The sequence below is a fragment of the Struthio camelus genome, chromosome 2 (genome assembly GCF_040807025.1).
Source record: "Struthio camelus isolate bStrCam1 chromosome 2, bStrCam1.hap1, whole genome shotgun sequence".
NCBI lineage: Eukaryota > Metazoa > Chordata > Aves > Struthioniformes > Struthionidae > Struthio > Struthio camelus.
Genome location: NC_090943.1, coordinates 89,124,974 through 89,138,614, shown reverse-complemented (window position 1 = coordinate 89,138,614; position 13,641 = coordinate 89,124,974). Strand labels below are relative to the sequence as shown.

At 37.4% G+C, this 13,641-nt stretch overlaps 1 protein-coding gene across 4 annotated transcripts in view; it reads left to right on the top strand.

Moving 5' to 3' along the window:
- Positions 1 to 13,641, top strand: part of CDH9 (cadherin 9) — a 94,662-nt gene that overhangs the window by 20,992 nt on the left and 60,029 nt on the right. For 3 of the 4 annotated variants that reach the window (XM_068931506.1, XM_068931504.1, XM_068931505.1), the window contains exon 2: positions 6,064 to 6,374. In XM_068931506.1, the coding sequence (XP_068787607.1) occupies positions 6,150 to 6,374 (225 nt within the window). In that variant the 5' untranslated portion in view covers positions 6,064 to 6,149. Of the gene's footprint in view, positions 1 to 6,063; positions 6,375 to 7,210; positions 7,414 to 13,641 lie in introns of those variants that run through there. The other variant, XM_068931507.1, reaches the window with a different exon arrangement.

The following is a 13,641-nucleotide window of genomic DNA, read 5'->3' as shown; positions in this document are numbered from 1 at the left end:
GATGGAGGGATGGGTAGGGCAAAAGGGGCCAGAGACAGTTTCATCTGCACCACAAAAGGGCCTTGCTCCAGAGAAGGGCAGATGGTGTTTTCACTGCCCAGGGACAGCTGCTTTAAATCACAGCTGTGTCTCCGCACGGGTTTTGTGCCAGTGGGGACTGCCTGGACACAAATCAATACATATTCCTGCCAGATCCACCCACTTGTGGGACTGGCGTCACTTGCTGCGAGTGCTATAGAAAGGGTGGCTAAAGCCACGGTTGAATTTGGACCAGTATCTCCAGTGTATGTGTCCAAGACGCTGGCAGAGCTCTAAAATAAACGCTAACTCCCGCTAGTCACAGCAAGACAAATGGTTCTCATAATGCACCTACAGACCATAGCTTCATTTGCCTAAGGACCTTAATTCAACTGACATTCAATATAAATTGCTATTAGTTCATGTTCCCTAAAACTTTGCTTTTATTCACGTGACTCATTGATTTATACAGCTAAGGAAAACCGCACTGGTGTCCCAGGCACAAAGAACTGTCTTCAGCTGTTTCCTGGCAAAATTTTCAGCTGAATTCAACTCCGCTGTATATCCTGCTCAACAGATCAGCAACGGGCAAAAAGTGGTTGTGAAAATCTGTTCCAAAAGGTTTGCAGTGAGAGCTGCTGAGCAGGGAACTGTTTTGTCTTTAATACGGCCATTGCTCCTGTGTTGGACTGGGATTTGGGTACTTCTACGGCATTACATCAGAGAGGGGGTATTCATCAGCTGAAAATCTGTCCCTTAATTACTTATGATCTCTCATAAGCGACTTCAGCTTTCCTAGAAATAAATGAAAACATGCTTCTTGATACTCCCAGGTTCAACACTGGATGTCATAGTCAGCATTCACATTGGCTGCTTTCTTCTTCCTTTTCATCTTCTCATTGTTACCTTCAATTTCATCTTTAGCTGTGAAGAAGAAAGGGAGAGGAAAAGTAGGGAGTGAAAACAAAAGGAGCTTGTTTTTTGGAAGTGACACATGCACAGTTTATATTCGTGTTTGTAGGGTCACTGTACTCAGAGAGTATCTGAGCGCTGCAGTGAGGAGCATGTATACATGTACCTGGACTATCTTCAATTAGGGGAACAATAAGAGTGAAGGTATAGTGGCACAGATCTCAGCTAAGTCTTGGAATTCTTGGTGGCCGTGTGCAGTTCATAGCACAGCCTGTGTTGCTACAGCTTCACTGCACTTAGTATTCAGGCTAGGTAGGTTAAAGCTACACTTAGATATTTTGTTTGCAGAAGAAAGCACAGCCAAAGTCGAGGAGTCCACTCCCATACAGGCTACACAAGATTTACACTTACTATGTCACGTCTAAATACATATTTTAAGTTTTACAGGTTGTCTGAATCGTTCTGAACACGAGCTACAGCTCTTTATGTAAGGACTGGTGAGAGCAATATGGAGTAGCGTAGCTGCAGTCAACTCTGCACTATTTTTAGACATAAATGAACACCGCAGACTCTTTCTTTTAGAATAGAATTTTACTTTTATTAACAAACGAAACCAACTAATATGGGATACATTATCAAGTTGCCGAAGGTTAGCCTTTCTTCATGTCATGCTTGTGAGTGACTGTGCTGCACTAATTAAAAACATTGCCATGGCAATTGCTATAGAAACATTTAAATTGGCATCATTGCTAACAAATCCCTAGTGCTGATCCCAGCAGGGCTTATTTCACACTACACCTGAAGAATCTAAATAGAATATTTTACATTCAAAAAGGCTTTAAAAGATATATAATTTTTTCAATTGCTAATATGCTAAGGAGAAACCTGTCTTTCATTCAGAGATAATTCATTTACCTGGAGCTCTTGTAGGATACTGATATGAGAGTTCTTACTGCAAGGAGAGGCTGTAGTGATTCTAGGCTACTGCCATGGATCTCTCAAACGGAAAAAAGCAAAATATTTATTTTCTCCACTCAGACCCTCTGATTCATAATATGGGAAAAGCATACAGATTCTACACAACCTGTAGCATTAAAATGTTTAATATATGAATAGCCCATCTCAAAAGAAGTTTTCAACGCAACGAGGAGGAAAACCATTTTCCATTTTTTAATAGAACACTAAACTGGTCATTGCACTGAATAAATGGTGGAAGCAGAAGAGAAGCAAGAGAGGATGCATATGCAGTTTTGATCAGTAACTCTTCTTCTTCATTTACAATGAAAATCACTAAAATTCTAGTCTCCAGTTTCAGACCAAAGATCTTTACTCCCCTTAGAAGAAATCTAATTAGATTTTTTCCATAATGATTAACTGGTCCAGATTAACATAGCCTAATAAATCTCTCTTTACAGACAGTACATCAAACTACTGTAAAAATCAAAAGCAGGAGAAAATGGGGTATAGCTATAACTTTTTTTTTCATTCCAAATAGAGAGGCTTGTCCTTCTTTACTTGAAGGGTACTGTCTTCTCTCTCAGCAGCAGTAAATTCTTTCTTTTAATTAGGGAAACAATCAGTAGAGGGCAGCACCACACAGAAAACCACACACTACACGATCTCAGATTCCAAGTTCTGCGCAGGCCGGAACAAAATATGCGAACTTAGACTCTTAGCGGGGGAAAAAAAAATAAAATCAAAAAACCAACTCGCTATTAAAAGATTATTCTTTGCACAGAAATAATTTCTTACAGCTGGCTAGGAGCAGCTGTGTACAGCCTTTGAAAGTCCGCTCTTATTTTTCTAGACTACCCCAGAATCCTTTGGTTCAGTATTCAAATACCCCTTCTGCGTCTATCAGACTCAATTCCTGATCCACTGCTCTCTTGACCAGATGGCTACCAGACAAGATGTATTTGTCAAAGACCTCTTTGAAGTATTTCCTTGAATGCAAAGAAAAGAGCAGTACAAACTGCTTATAACTTTGTTTGAGTAATGCAAACAGGTTTTGGACAGAAAAGAATGAGGAGAGTTTGGGTTGATTAAAAACACTTAAGTTTGAAAAAAGTAAAAGGAAAGCATCCTACTACCCATTGAACATTATTTCAAAACTGAATATGTAACCACACATCTCCGGTTGACCCAATGCAAATACATTGACATTCCCTATCTCTTCCACCTAGTACTGCCTCAAAAAAAGGAAAAAGTAAGCCGAACTAAATTTTTTAAGTGTTAGATTTTTCTAAGTTGCCAAACCCTTTTTAGTTTTTTTTTTTTTTTTAGTATATATATGTATATATACAGAAGGGTTGGTACATTCAAAGAAATTAGAGAAATAAACTAGCCTTAAGCATATAAATACATAAAATGTATCAGAATAGTTAAGTGGCAACATATCAAGCATATCCAAAGCAAAAACAATCATATCTAAAATTTGATCAATATGAAAATAACATTTTATCCTTCAGAATGTATATAAGATGAATTTTTGGGCTACAATTCAGTGAATCATCAATGTAATGCAGCCGTGAAAGAATAAGTGCTATTTTAGGACATATTAAGCAAGGTATCTCAAGTAAAGATAAGAAACTTCAGATCTGTTGTACAAGAAACGTACATAATGATATTCTTACCTATTATCATACCTGTTCAGTAATGACAAAGTGAAACTTGGACAGATGCAGAGAAGAGCTAATAAAATGAGTAGGGATTTGGATCCTGTCATACAACAGGAGACTTGTAGCCTTTGATGCATTTAGTCTAACAAAACAAAACCAAAATAAGCTAAGTATGAAAGAGAGAGAGGAACTATCTGATGTCAATAACAATGTAAATGCAACAGTAAAACAGTGGTGAACTGTCCAGAAGGAAATTTTAAGCTGGAAAATAGCAGCTTTGTGAGGTCCCTAACAACTTTCTTGTAATATTTTGTAGCAGCGGGCAGATCACTGAGCTAGTTTTAATGTTTATGACCAAGAAGAAAGAAAATATTTGCCTGCTGCAGCAATGGGATGGATTTGAGGATCCAGATGATCACGCTATATGTTCTACATTGACAAATGCTATTATTCAATAATAAAAAAAAATTTCAGTCTCTATTTTCAATATTCAGGACATTGGAGTAATCAAACTTTAGACATCCATGTCACTCAGGATGAAAGATTGCTGAGTCTTTTTTCAATAAAACCCCTTTGATTTGAATCCAGTGAGCCTGAATCACAAGACAATATTATCATGTATGTGATGTGCTGTCCAATTAATAACGTCAAAATTTACTAGTGTTAAATTAGCCACAGGAGGTTTCCCCCTCAGGTCCTCTGAACACAAAAGGAACATATCAAGCATTACAAGGGGAAAAAAACAAGACTTTGAGCATATCTACAGAATTCAAAGAAAACATATCTTTTAATGTATGCCAAGAGCTGCTTACATGCATGACTTTATGCAAATAGAGTTAATTTAGTTTGTTCTTTGATTCTTCAATTAAAATAAAGAAATAAAAAAGAGTTTTCCTGCATTATATCCATGATCTTCTGCATAAATTTGACTCCTATTAAATTGTTTTCTTTTTGTTTTTGAGCATGATGTTAGAAAGTGATAAATATTTCAAGCCTTCACTTCTTGCTCAGATAAAACTCTGTTTGAAGTTACTAAAATACTAAGACTTTGATCCTTCTTCAGGATTGCTAGTTAAGATCCTGAGACCATACAGAATATCAGCATTTTAAGGAGAACTCTACACAAGAACAAGATTCTACCTATTAAATCATTAAGGCCTTCAAAGTACAATTCACTGAATGTTTTCCATTCCAACAGTTTTGATTCTCAAGTGAAAAATAATTTTCATGAAAAACCTCTTATTTCCAAGAAGTTCCACCTTTTTATACAAGAAAAAAACCTCTGAAAAACAAAATGAAACTGGTTGCTGGTAAAGGTGGGTTTAGGAAGAAAGGAGGATAGATACGGGTGGTTTGTAGAATTTCAATATCCTAAAGTATGTGGGAGATGTGGCTTCAAGTATCATCATTGTTTATGGACTAGGATTTCCAGACTAAGCTATACTTTTCCTGATGCACAGTTACCATAGTTTTCTGTGATATGCAATGACAGCTCAGTAAATGATGCTCTATAACTAAAGCTGGTTTGCCAGAAAGCCCAGTTAATGAAAGAGACTGAGGCATCTCAGTTGTACTTTTGAATCGAGAGTGTGCATTTGCAAAAAAAAAAAAAAAAGAAAAAGAAAAAAAAGAAAAAGAAAAAGTATTTTCTTTTGCTTAAATATTGTTTACAAATTTATACAGAAAACATCCATCTCGGTTTCACACTACTGCAAATAAAAGTCTATGTCATGAAATTTCCCTTTTGTTCAGGAGGGGAAAAAAGAAAAAATACATTCCAATGAAGAATTTTATCCCAAATGCAGAATTCTGTCAGCCTCAGGAGGACTGCTATGAATAGATACTTGTCTAGCAAGGACTTTTCATTTTTGGACGAGGAATCTCTAGAAGGCATCAATAAGACTTTAAATTTCTTCTTATATCGTAGCTACTTTATGCAGAAAGTAGCATGGATCCTCTGTACAGGTAGGGGCTAGTGAGGGGAAAGAAGAAGGTATAAATGATGAAGTAACAAAACATTCAGCTTTACAGAAACTTCTTCACAGGTACCAAGAGAGCATGAAGTCAGGCTAAGCAATGGGAGAGATTAGGTTAGCAGATTTCTTGCTGTTCGGACTGTTGCATTGTCTCAAGATGCTGCTGGTAGCTGGGAACTAGCTCTGATATTCAGCAAGTCTCTGAAACTGGTACGTCAATAACTACAGGCCTCTAAACTTTTCAGATCAAGAAATATTTTACTCAATTAAATCATGTTTTGAATTGATGTCTGTATACAACGGGCGGGGAAGAGAAACAAAAAAGGATCAGAGAGGCATTAAAAGACTTGGCTTTCAACTCTCTTTAATTCTTGCATGTAATTGAGGAAAGCAATCAATTAAACATGCAGTTGGTCCTTTTTGCGTACCTCATGGTATTGGGTCATTGTCATGATCACTAGCCTATTGGTATACTCTGCTATGAGCTTAGGAAAGCAAGAGTATTGCAATTTACTCAAATACTTTTCTCCACCCTTTAGGTCCTATTTACAAGAGGAATACAACATTTAAAAAATTTTCTGGTGAATTATTAGGGAATTGGAGCCTAACAGCATCTCTGTAAGTGATGAGGACTTACTCCTTGACAGTTTTGCTTTGGGGCTGTATGCTTCATGCAATTCCTATGATACTATCCCAAAAAAGGACTAACAAGCACTCGCACAGTGAAAGGATAACAGGATTGTCAGAGAATGATGGAAAAACACTGCATCGCACGAAGCGTGGCTGGATGTGGAATCAATTTTTCTTGCTGGAGGAGTACACAGGTCCAGATACTCAATATGTGGGCAAGGTAAGCTTTGTTTTTAAAGGATTCTTTAGAGGGGATGCATCTGACAACCTTGGTATTTTGCCTCCCTCTCTATAGTTGTTTTGTTTGCTACACAGCAATGGTTCCAATATCTTATTAGAAACCAAACAAAGCAAGTGTCACGGACCACTTGAGGCTTCATTGTCATTCAAAGTTATGGGAGAAATGAAGTAGTTCCATGAATAAAACAGGGAACTATTCAAACTAAAAATTACCAATTTCTTATTATATATGCCAATGCAAGTTTTACCACTGAATCATTTCCAGTTTTCAACTGCTAAACATACATTTCAGATAAGGGAATAGAGAAGTTATGCCTTCATTCATCTACCTTGTGGCATTTGTCACTATACCGGGATGTATACCTCCTCAATTCAAATATAAAATTCTATTCATTAATAGTAAAATTGTTATCTCTCCACAATGCTAAGCATGGATAAAGTGCCTGAGAAAAAAGAAAAGAAACAAAAATTTTCATCATTTTTCCCATAAACTAGCTCAGATCTTTACTTAATGACTTGAAAGATCTTCCATTCTTTGAGACCCCTCAACATCAGCTACTCCCTGCAAGAGTACCTCTAAATTCCAGCTCTCCGGACTCCTACCTTTTCTGATAATGTTCACCTCAAATATTCTCAGATTTGTAGCCTTTTGGTGTGCCACACCATCCACCTGATCTGCCTTGCATTCTGGTATAACTAAGTGATCTTGGTGGTGATCTACGATAACACCTACAATTCGCAGAGATTCAAGCAAATATTTATCTTAAGATATGACTTTAATAGATGGTCATTCCTGCTTCTGTCATTCATCCACAGTGCTGTCACTAGCATGGATTGTCATGTAGCTCTCATTTTCTGGTGCTCAAATATCAAGCGGATTGAGGCATTTCTGATTAAAAGAGCCAGAACTGTTTTTCAACATTTATTAATACATCTGATCAAGGGATCTGATCAAGGGAAGCATGCTCATCTGGAAATCATGCGTTATTAAAACAGAAATGCCAGTGAAGCCAACCATGGTAATTATGAACTTGTTTCTGACCTTCATTTGTACCAATACTACACCCATGCAATTCTGTTGCAGTGTAGTCAATTCTGATTTGCAATGGTGGAAATAAGATGAGATCCTATAATCCTACTGCTACTTTTGTTTATCAGTGTATAAAATAGGGAGTTTTGTTGTAAGAAAAGGAAATAAAAAGTGAAATAACTTCATACCATTCTAAACTAAATTGGGTTGCAGATATCTTAGAATATTGAATAAGCTTTCAAAGAAAATATAAGATAAAGTGCACAATATTCTAGATCTCCATAAACTCAAGTTCTACCTCCAGTCACAGAAATAAAAAATAAAACAGATTTGTAAAACTAGAAAGTTGTCACAAAGGACAAGTAAGTATGAAACATAAGAGCTGATCCTGGTTGCAGTCCGATTGGGATAGATGGATGGACTCCAGACAATTTATGCCATTGTAAATCTCAAATGAGTTAAGCTTTCGTCAAAACTATCATCCTCATCTCTGTTTCGCATGAGGGAGATCAACCTCTAACAATGCCTACAGAGTTTGCTGTAACAGATGCAAACTTACTCTCTCCTTGTTCCAAGCTAACTAAAAGCCATTGGACCTTATTAACATGGAGTTGAGTCCACGAAGGAAAACAAATGGCCATACAACGTTTGGATCTGAGATGACTGTTTTCTTTCAACTCAGAGAACAGGCTGAATTTTCTCACATTTCTCTGTGAAATAATGTACAAAGGCCCTGAGGGAGGGGGCGGCATTACTGAGTCTCTGAACAGATGGAAATTGACCCAAACCTTACCTTGCGTTCCAAAGAGATGGCATCGGAGCGGCCTGATACCCTCCATATGGTTGCGTTAAGTTTACAGCAATTCATGACAGGACAAAATGATCATGGCTATCCTCAGCTAAAGTGGTATAAAACCACAGCAGTACCCTTTCAGTTGGTTCAAATTATCCTGAGTACACATGACATACACAGCAGCTCCAAGTACTGTACAAAGAGAAGCCAACTAAGGAATTCTTTTCTTTAAAAGAAAACAACTTTTTCACCAATATTGTTTCTGAGAAAGGCTTAAATCTGAGGTTTAGTATTCATCTGCTCAGAGTGACGGTAATTAGCAGACTGGCACGTGTGAAGAGAGAACACTTTTATTCCAACCCATGGGGACTAGCTAGTAGCAAGAATTCTTACCCAGTCCTTCTTTAGTATGGCTAGGCGCATGCAGCTGGATTCCTGGGGCAGAATAATAAACGCTGTTCTAGAAATAAAACAAAATGAATTAAGAAACTTTATCAGGACATATACTTCTAAGGGATCGTATAACCACAGTACTAAGAAATTATTTTTCCCCAATAAATTCGTTTTTCGAACACTTTTATTCTGTCAGGTCACTGTCTGTGTTCGTGAGGACACTCTGTTTGTGTCCTCCCACCCATCTGAGGGGCTGCTCTCTTAGCTTTTTAAAATCAGATTGCTGGCAGCCAATGGCCTCGCTAGCCACCTAGGGGTAGGGCAGCCTCTGTGACTTTCCATGTATCTAAGGCCAATTAGCAACTGTTGCCTGGGTTACCGGCACCCTCTGGCCTCCTTCCCAAAAGTTGTACCAGAATGGAAAGTCAACAGCTCCATCATCCTTACTTTTTTTGTTTCTTTCCCACACACACTGGAGTAATCTCAACAGGGCTGGGCAGATATAACCCAGGTCTCATTTATCCGAATGATGCTTTCAGGTAGGTTTCACCCTGCGACCAGACGTAACTTAAAAATAGGTCTGGTGCACTAGTAAGATAGATCACAAGCCTAGCACTTCCCTAATTTCCACAGACCTGGAGCACAGCTCCCGGGCTATTCAACAGCTCGACACGATGCTAATGGAGTCCGAACAGCCAGAGCTGAGCCTGTGTCCCCAGCTATCCCTGGATAGCTTTTGGACAAAGGCAGTGGTAATAGTGATAGGTGACACGAAATGGAAGCCAGTAAGTGCATCTAATGTGCTTAGCAGAGATAGAAAATATAAGTTGGTGAGCTAAGGACGTTAACATTTAATTCAACAGGCTTAGTGGCTAGAACAGTTGCAGTAAGGAAATTACTCAAAACAGACTTGAACCTAATATTATGCACCCTTAAGGGACGGGATATGTATGCAAAACAATTGCCTTGTGAATGCGATAGGAGGTAAGGCAAATCCAGAGAACCAGCAATATATTCATTACACATCTCTCTCTCCTTCTCCCAACTCAGAGGACCCTACTGTCTTACACACTGGTACACGTTTCCACGAAAAAAAAAAATGCTTAGGAAGACTTGAAATTTCTTAGATCCAGTCTCTCTTGCTCTGTCTCCTGTTTATCATACCTGAAACAATGCAAGAACTGCTTATGACTTCATTCAGTTTCTCCTTATTTTTAATTAATTTCAGGAAATGCTTAGAGAAAACTGTGGCCCCATCATGCTTGCTGTTGTATAAAAAAAAAAAGAGAGGAAGGTAAAGTTCGCTGCAAACAGTTCATAACTGAAATTTTCAAGCAGAGGTGAAGCAAGCACACAGAGCCCTGGTTAAAGTTTGATCATATAAAAGAGAAAAAAAAAAGAGATTTTTTTTTCCAAAAAATTAAAATTTTCATACTACTTCAAAATACCTGTTTCTTACTGTGAACGTTGAGTGTGCAACCACCAACACTTGTACCCATCAGAAATTTTCACATAATGTTGTGAAGGGAACTGTAAAACTCATTCTGTTTACCGAGACTTCACAAAAAGGAAAGAAAGTGGAATATGTTACAATACAGCATTCAGACTTCAATATGCGAGAGAAATATCTTTTTAAAGGAAAAGGAACAGCTGACAGTATTTTGTGAAGTGTGAAGGGGTTAAAGAAAAGAACAGTCTTTATACCATACTGTAGCGTTCCTTGATTTCTGAGATGACCTTTCCTTTTGCTAGGGAGGGGCCAAAGATCCAGCTTCTCAGCTGCTCTAGCTTTAAGGAGAGAAAAGGGCTTGAGCAGAACCCCCACGCAGAATCTAAGAAATGGGGTCTAAAACAGTGATCTGCTCTGAGAAGAAAGGCTATCTAAATCTACTCATTTCCTAAACAGACCAAAAAAAAAAAAAAACAAACCAAAAAACAGATAACCTAAAAAAGGGATATGCAATTAAGAGTTTTAAAGTATTGATGGGGATTGTGTTCATTAATTAAAGAAAAAGGTAATAAAAAGCAAAGGAGTCACTAACCAGATAGCCCTTTAGGGATAATTAGTTTTATTTTCCAAAGCTATTACTTATTTTATGTGCCTTCATTTCTAAGTAACTTACCTGATACCCACTGAATAGGCATCAATTCTGGAAAATGCCTAACATGCCTTTTCTTCAACTGCAGTCCTTAGGAAATATCCCCAGGCAGAAAGAAGTTGACCTATTCAAAACCATTAGCCATTTTGGATAATGGAGTACTTTACGGTTTGCAACAAAGTACCTAAGTGATTTTAGGAGACAAGGGACTTTTTCTCCTTGCGCTAACGGTCCCCCGATTACACTTCTTCACAGGAAAGTCAGTCTCTCCCTATATCAGTCAGCACACTTTGCAAATCAAAGGCATCTGATTGGCAGATAGTGTGTGAAGTTCCAGACAATGTTATGTTAGAACAATCATAAATTATACAATGTAAAACAGCTCCAATATCTGTCGTATCCTGGAAGTTTTAGAAATACAACAATATATTCAGGCTTTAGGAAACAGAACCATTCTTTCTCATATTAAAAGGAGAAATACAAACTGAAATGAAGTGACACGTCAAAATTAGGCTGCTCCATGAACATCCTCCTGTTTAATAACTTTCATAAAAATAAATGAATTGGGCTTTGCATGTCATAAGCACCATTTAAATTGGATGCAAACCAAAGAAAAATCTCTTTTCTGCCTGCAGTTAACCAGTGAGTTTGATTCACGACATTCACCTATGTGTTTTGTTAAAAAGTAGGGAGGGAAAAGAAAAATATGCAGAGGGTTTGTTTTTTTTTTTTTTTTTTTACTTTTTTGGCTTTGCAACATCTATTCAAATGCAACCACTTATTTCTCGTAGTCTGCACCACTATTTAGATATCTACAAGTGAGGTTACCTACTGTAGCAGTCTTCCTTATAAAAATAGAGAGAAAAACTTCATATAACAATACAAGAAGCTTCATTGGATTACTAGAATCCACATTATTGGATTACCCACAAGAATTGCTGCTATTTAAGGCTGAAATTCGCTCAATAGTCTCTTCACATTGTATGCTTTTTCTTACTTAATGGGATTGGATAGTGTTGCTTTATAATATATAGACAGAAAACTTCCTAGTATGTGGAAATATTCTCTCACTTTATTTTGCAAGCTGCCCATGGCACACCACAAAAAAACAGAGTGGGCTCCCTTTTCAGATGTGAAGCAGCAGAGAAGCCAGAAAACAGGGTCAGTGAAGTCCTTACCTCCTTATTCTCACCCTCAGCCACACTGCTGAGGAGTCACCTGTTCTCAGCTTCAGCCCTGAGGAGTCAGGGAGTAAGAAACCCAGCCCATGAAAGGGTCTGAAAAGGGTGCCTCACTGATCTGGCTCTTGACAATACCTGCAGTGCTGAACTCCGTGGTAACCTGTATTTCACCATCCTGAAGCATAATGCTTCCGTCCACCCCTCATCCCCCCCCCCTTTTTTTTTATTTAACACCTAAATATTGCTTGTTTAAGTACTGAATTTCACTTTATTTTTGTCTTAAGAGTATGACAGAGAACCTACATTTTCACTTGAACCTTTAATCAGCTTATTCAATTAATCCATAAGGCATGCTTCACAATATTTGCTATTTTTCTTCAACAGAATCAGTTTTGTAATTCTTAGGGTGTGAGAACATACAGGTGCACTATCCTGCCAGCACTTCAAATATGCCCTCCAATTCCAGCCATAGGCACTTCCTAAGCGTCTCGCATGAAAGACTGCTGCAGTCAGCACAGCATCTGAGCTATCTCTGCTAAAAACTGCCTGTTTCTTCTCCATCTTTTGACTTAGCAGTATGCCAAATTTCCAAAAAATAACAGAATCATAGATGGCCATGTCTTGCAGAAATATAATCATTCATAGATATAATTCAGTGTAGGCAAGACTTCATCATGAACGTTCTTAACATGCTGCATCTAGGATGTGCTATAATTGAACGCTGTCTTTTAAAACACAACTTTTGAAGAACATTTAAGAATATCTTTTTCATTACAAATTCTGCTCTTAAAGTAAAATAAAACCCGTTTGGTTCCAAAATTGACAACAAATATAAAACATCAGTATTATCTTTTCTTTTCTTTCATTCTGCAGTTAGTGTATTTTTTTAAACGAGCACTTGAGCTAGCTTTAAGCAGCCACCACTCTAGGGAGCTGCAACCCCAGAATAAAAGTACAAGAGAGGAAGCAAGCCAAGACAAAAAAACCCAAAAATCCCAATTGTTTGAAAAAAACCCCACACATACACATAGCCGTGAAATCCTGGTCTACAAGTATATGCCGTAGTACAACTACTAATAAAGAGATATAGCTTTACTTATTTAAAAATAAGTATTGCTCCAAAAGCTTCCAATATAAATGTTTTTTAAGGATTTCTGGAGGTAGAATTTATTTTTGGTTCATATCTTAGGATTCCGGTAACCTATAGTCAGAAGGAAATGGATAAAATTTGATTGCTGTTTTTGAAAAGAAGGTTGGAGGGGGGTGGGACAAAAATAATGAAAGACAAATACTAGATTTTCAAAAAACAAATAAGACTTTTCTATTGGAGACAGGAGAGTTGCTCAAGTCTGACAAATTAAATACTTTTTTAATTAAAGTTTCCGAAATATCTAAAGAGATCTAATCACATCATGCATAATCCATGTATAAACAGGAGTTTAGATGTGAAATGTCTTTAAAATTAGCTTGCACTGATATGCCAAAATTTGAATTTTACAATCGAGTTTGGGCATCACACTTCACAAAATAAAGAAACAATTGTGAAAACAACCCAAATGGTCAGAGATTTCCAATGCGTAAGTTTTATATACATATATACACAATAACAAGATTTGTCACTCTTTGGTACAGATATGGCAGCTGGCATGAAGTATCCCCTCCATTTCTTCAATTACATAAAAGACTGATGAAAAAAATAAAATAATCTTATCTTCATGTCATGCTCAGGACAAGAATTTGGGTTCCAATTG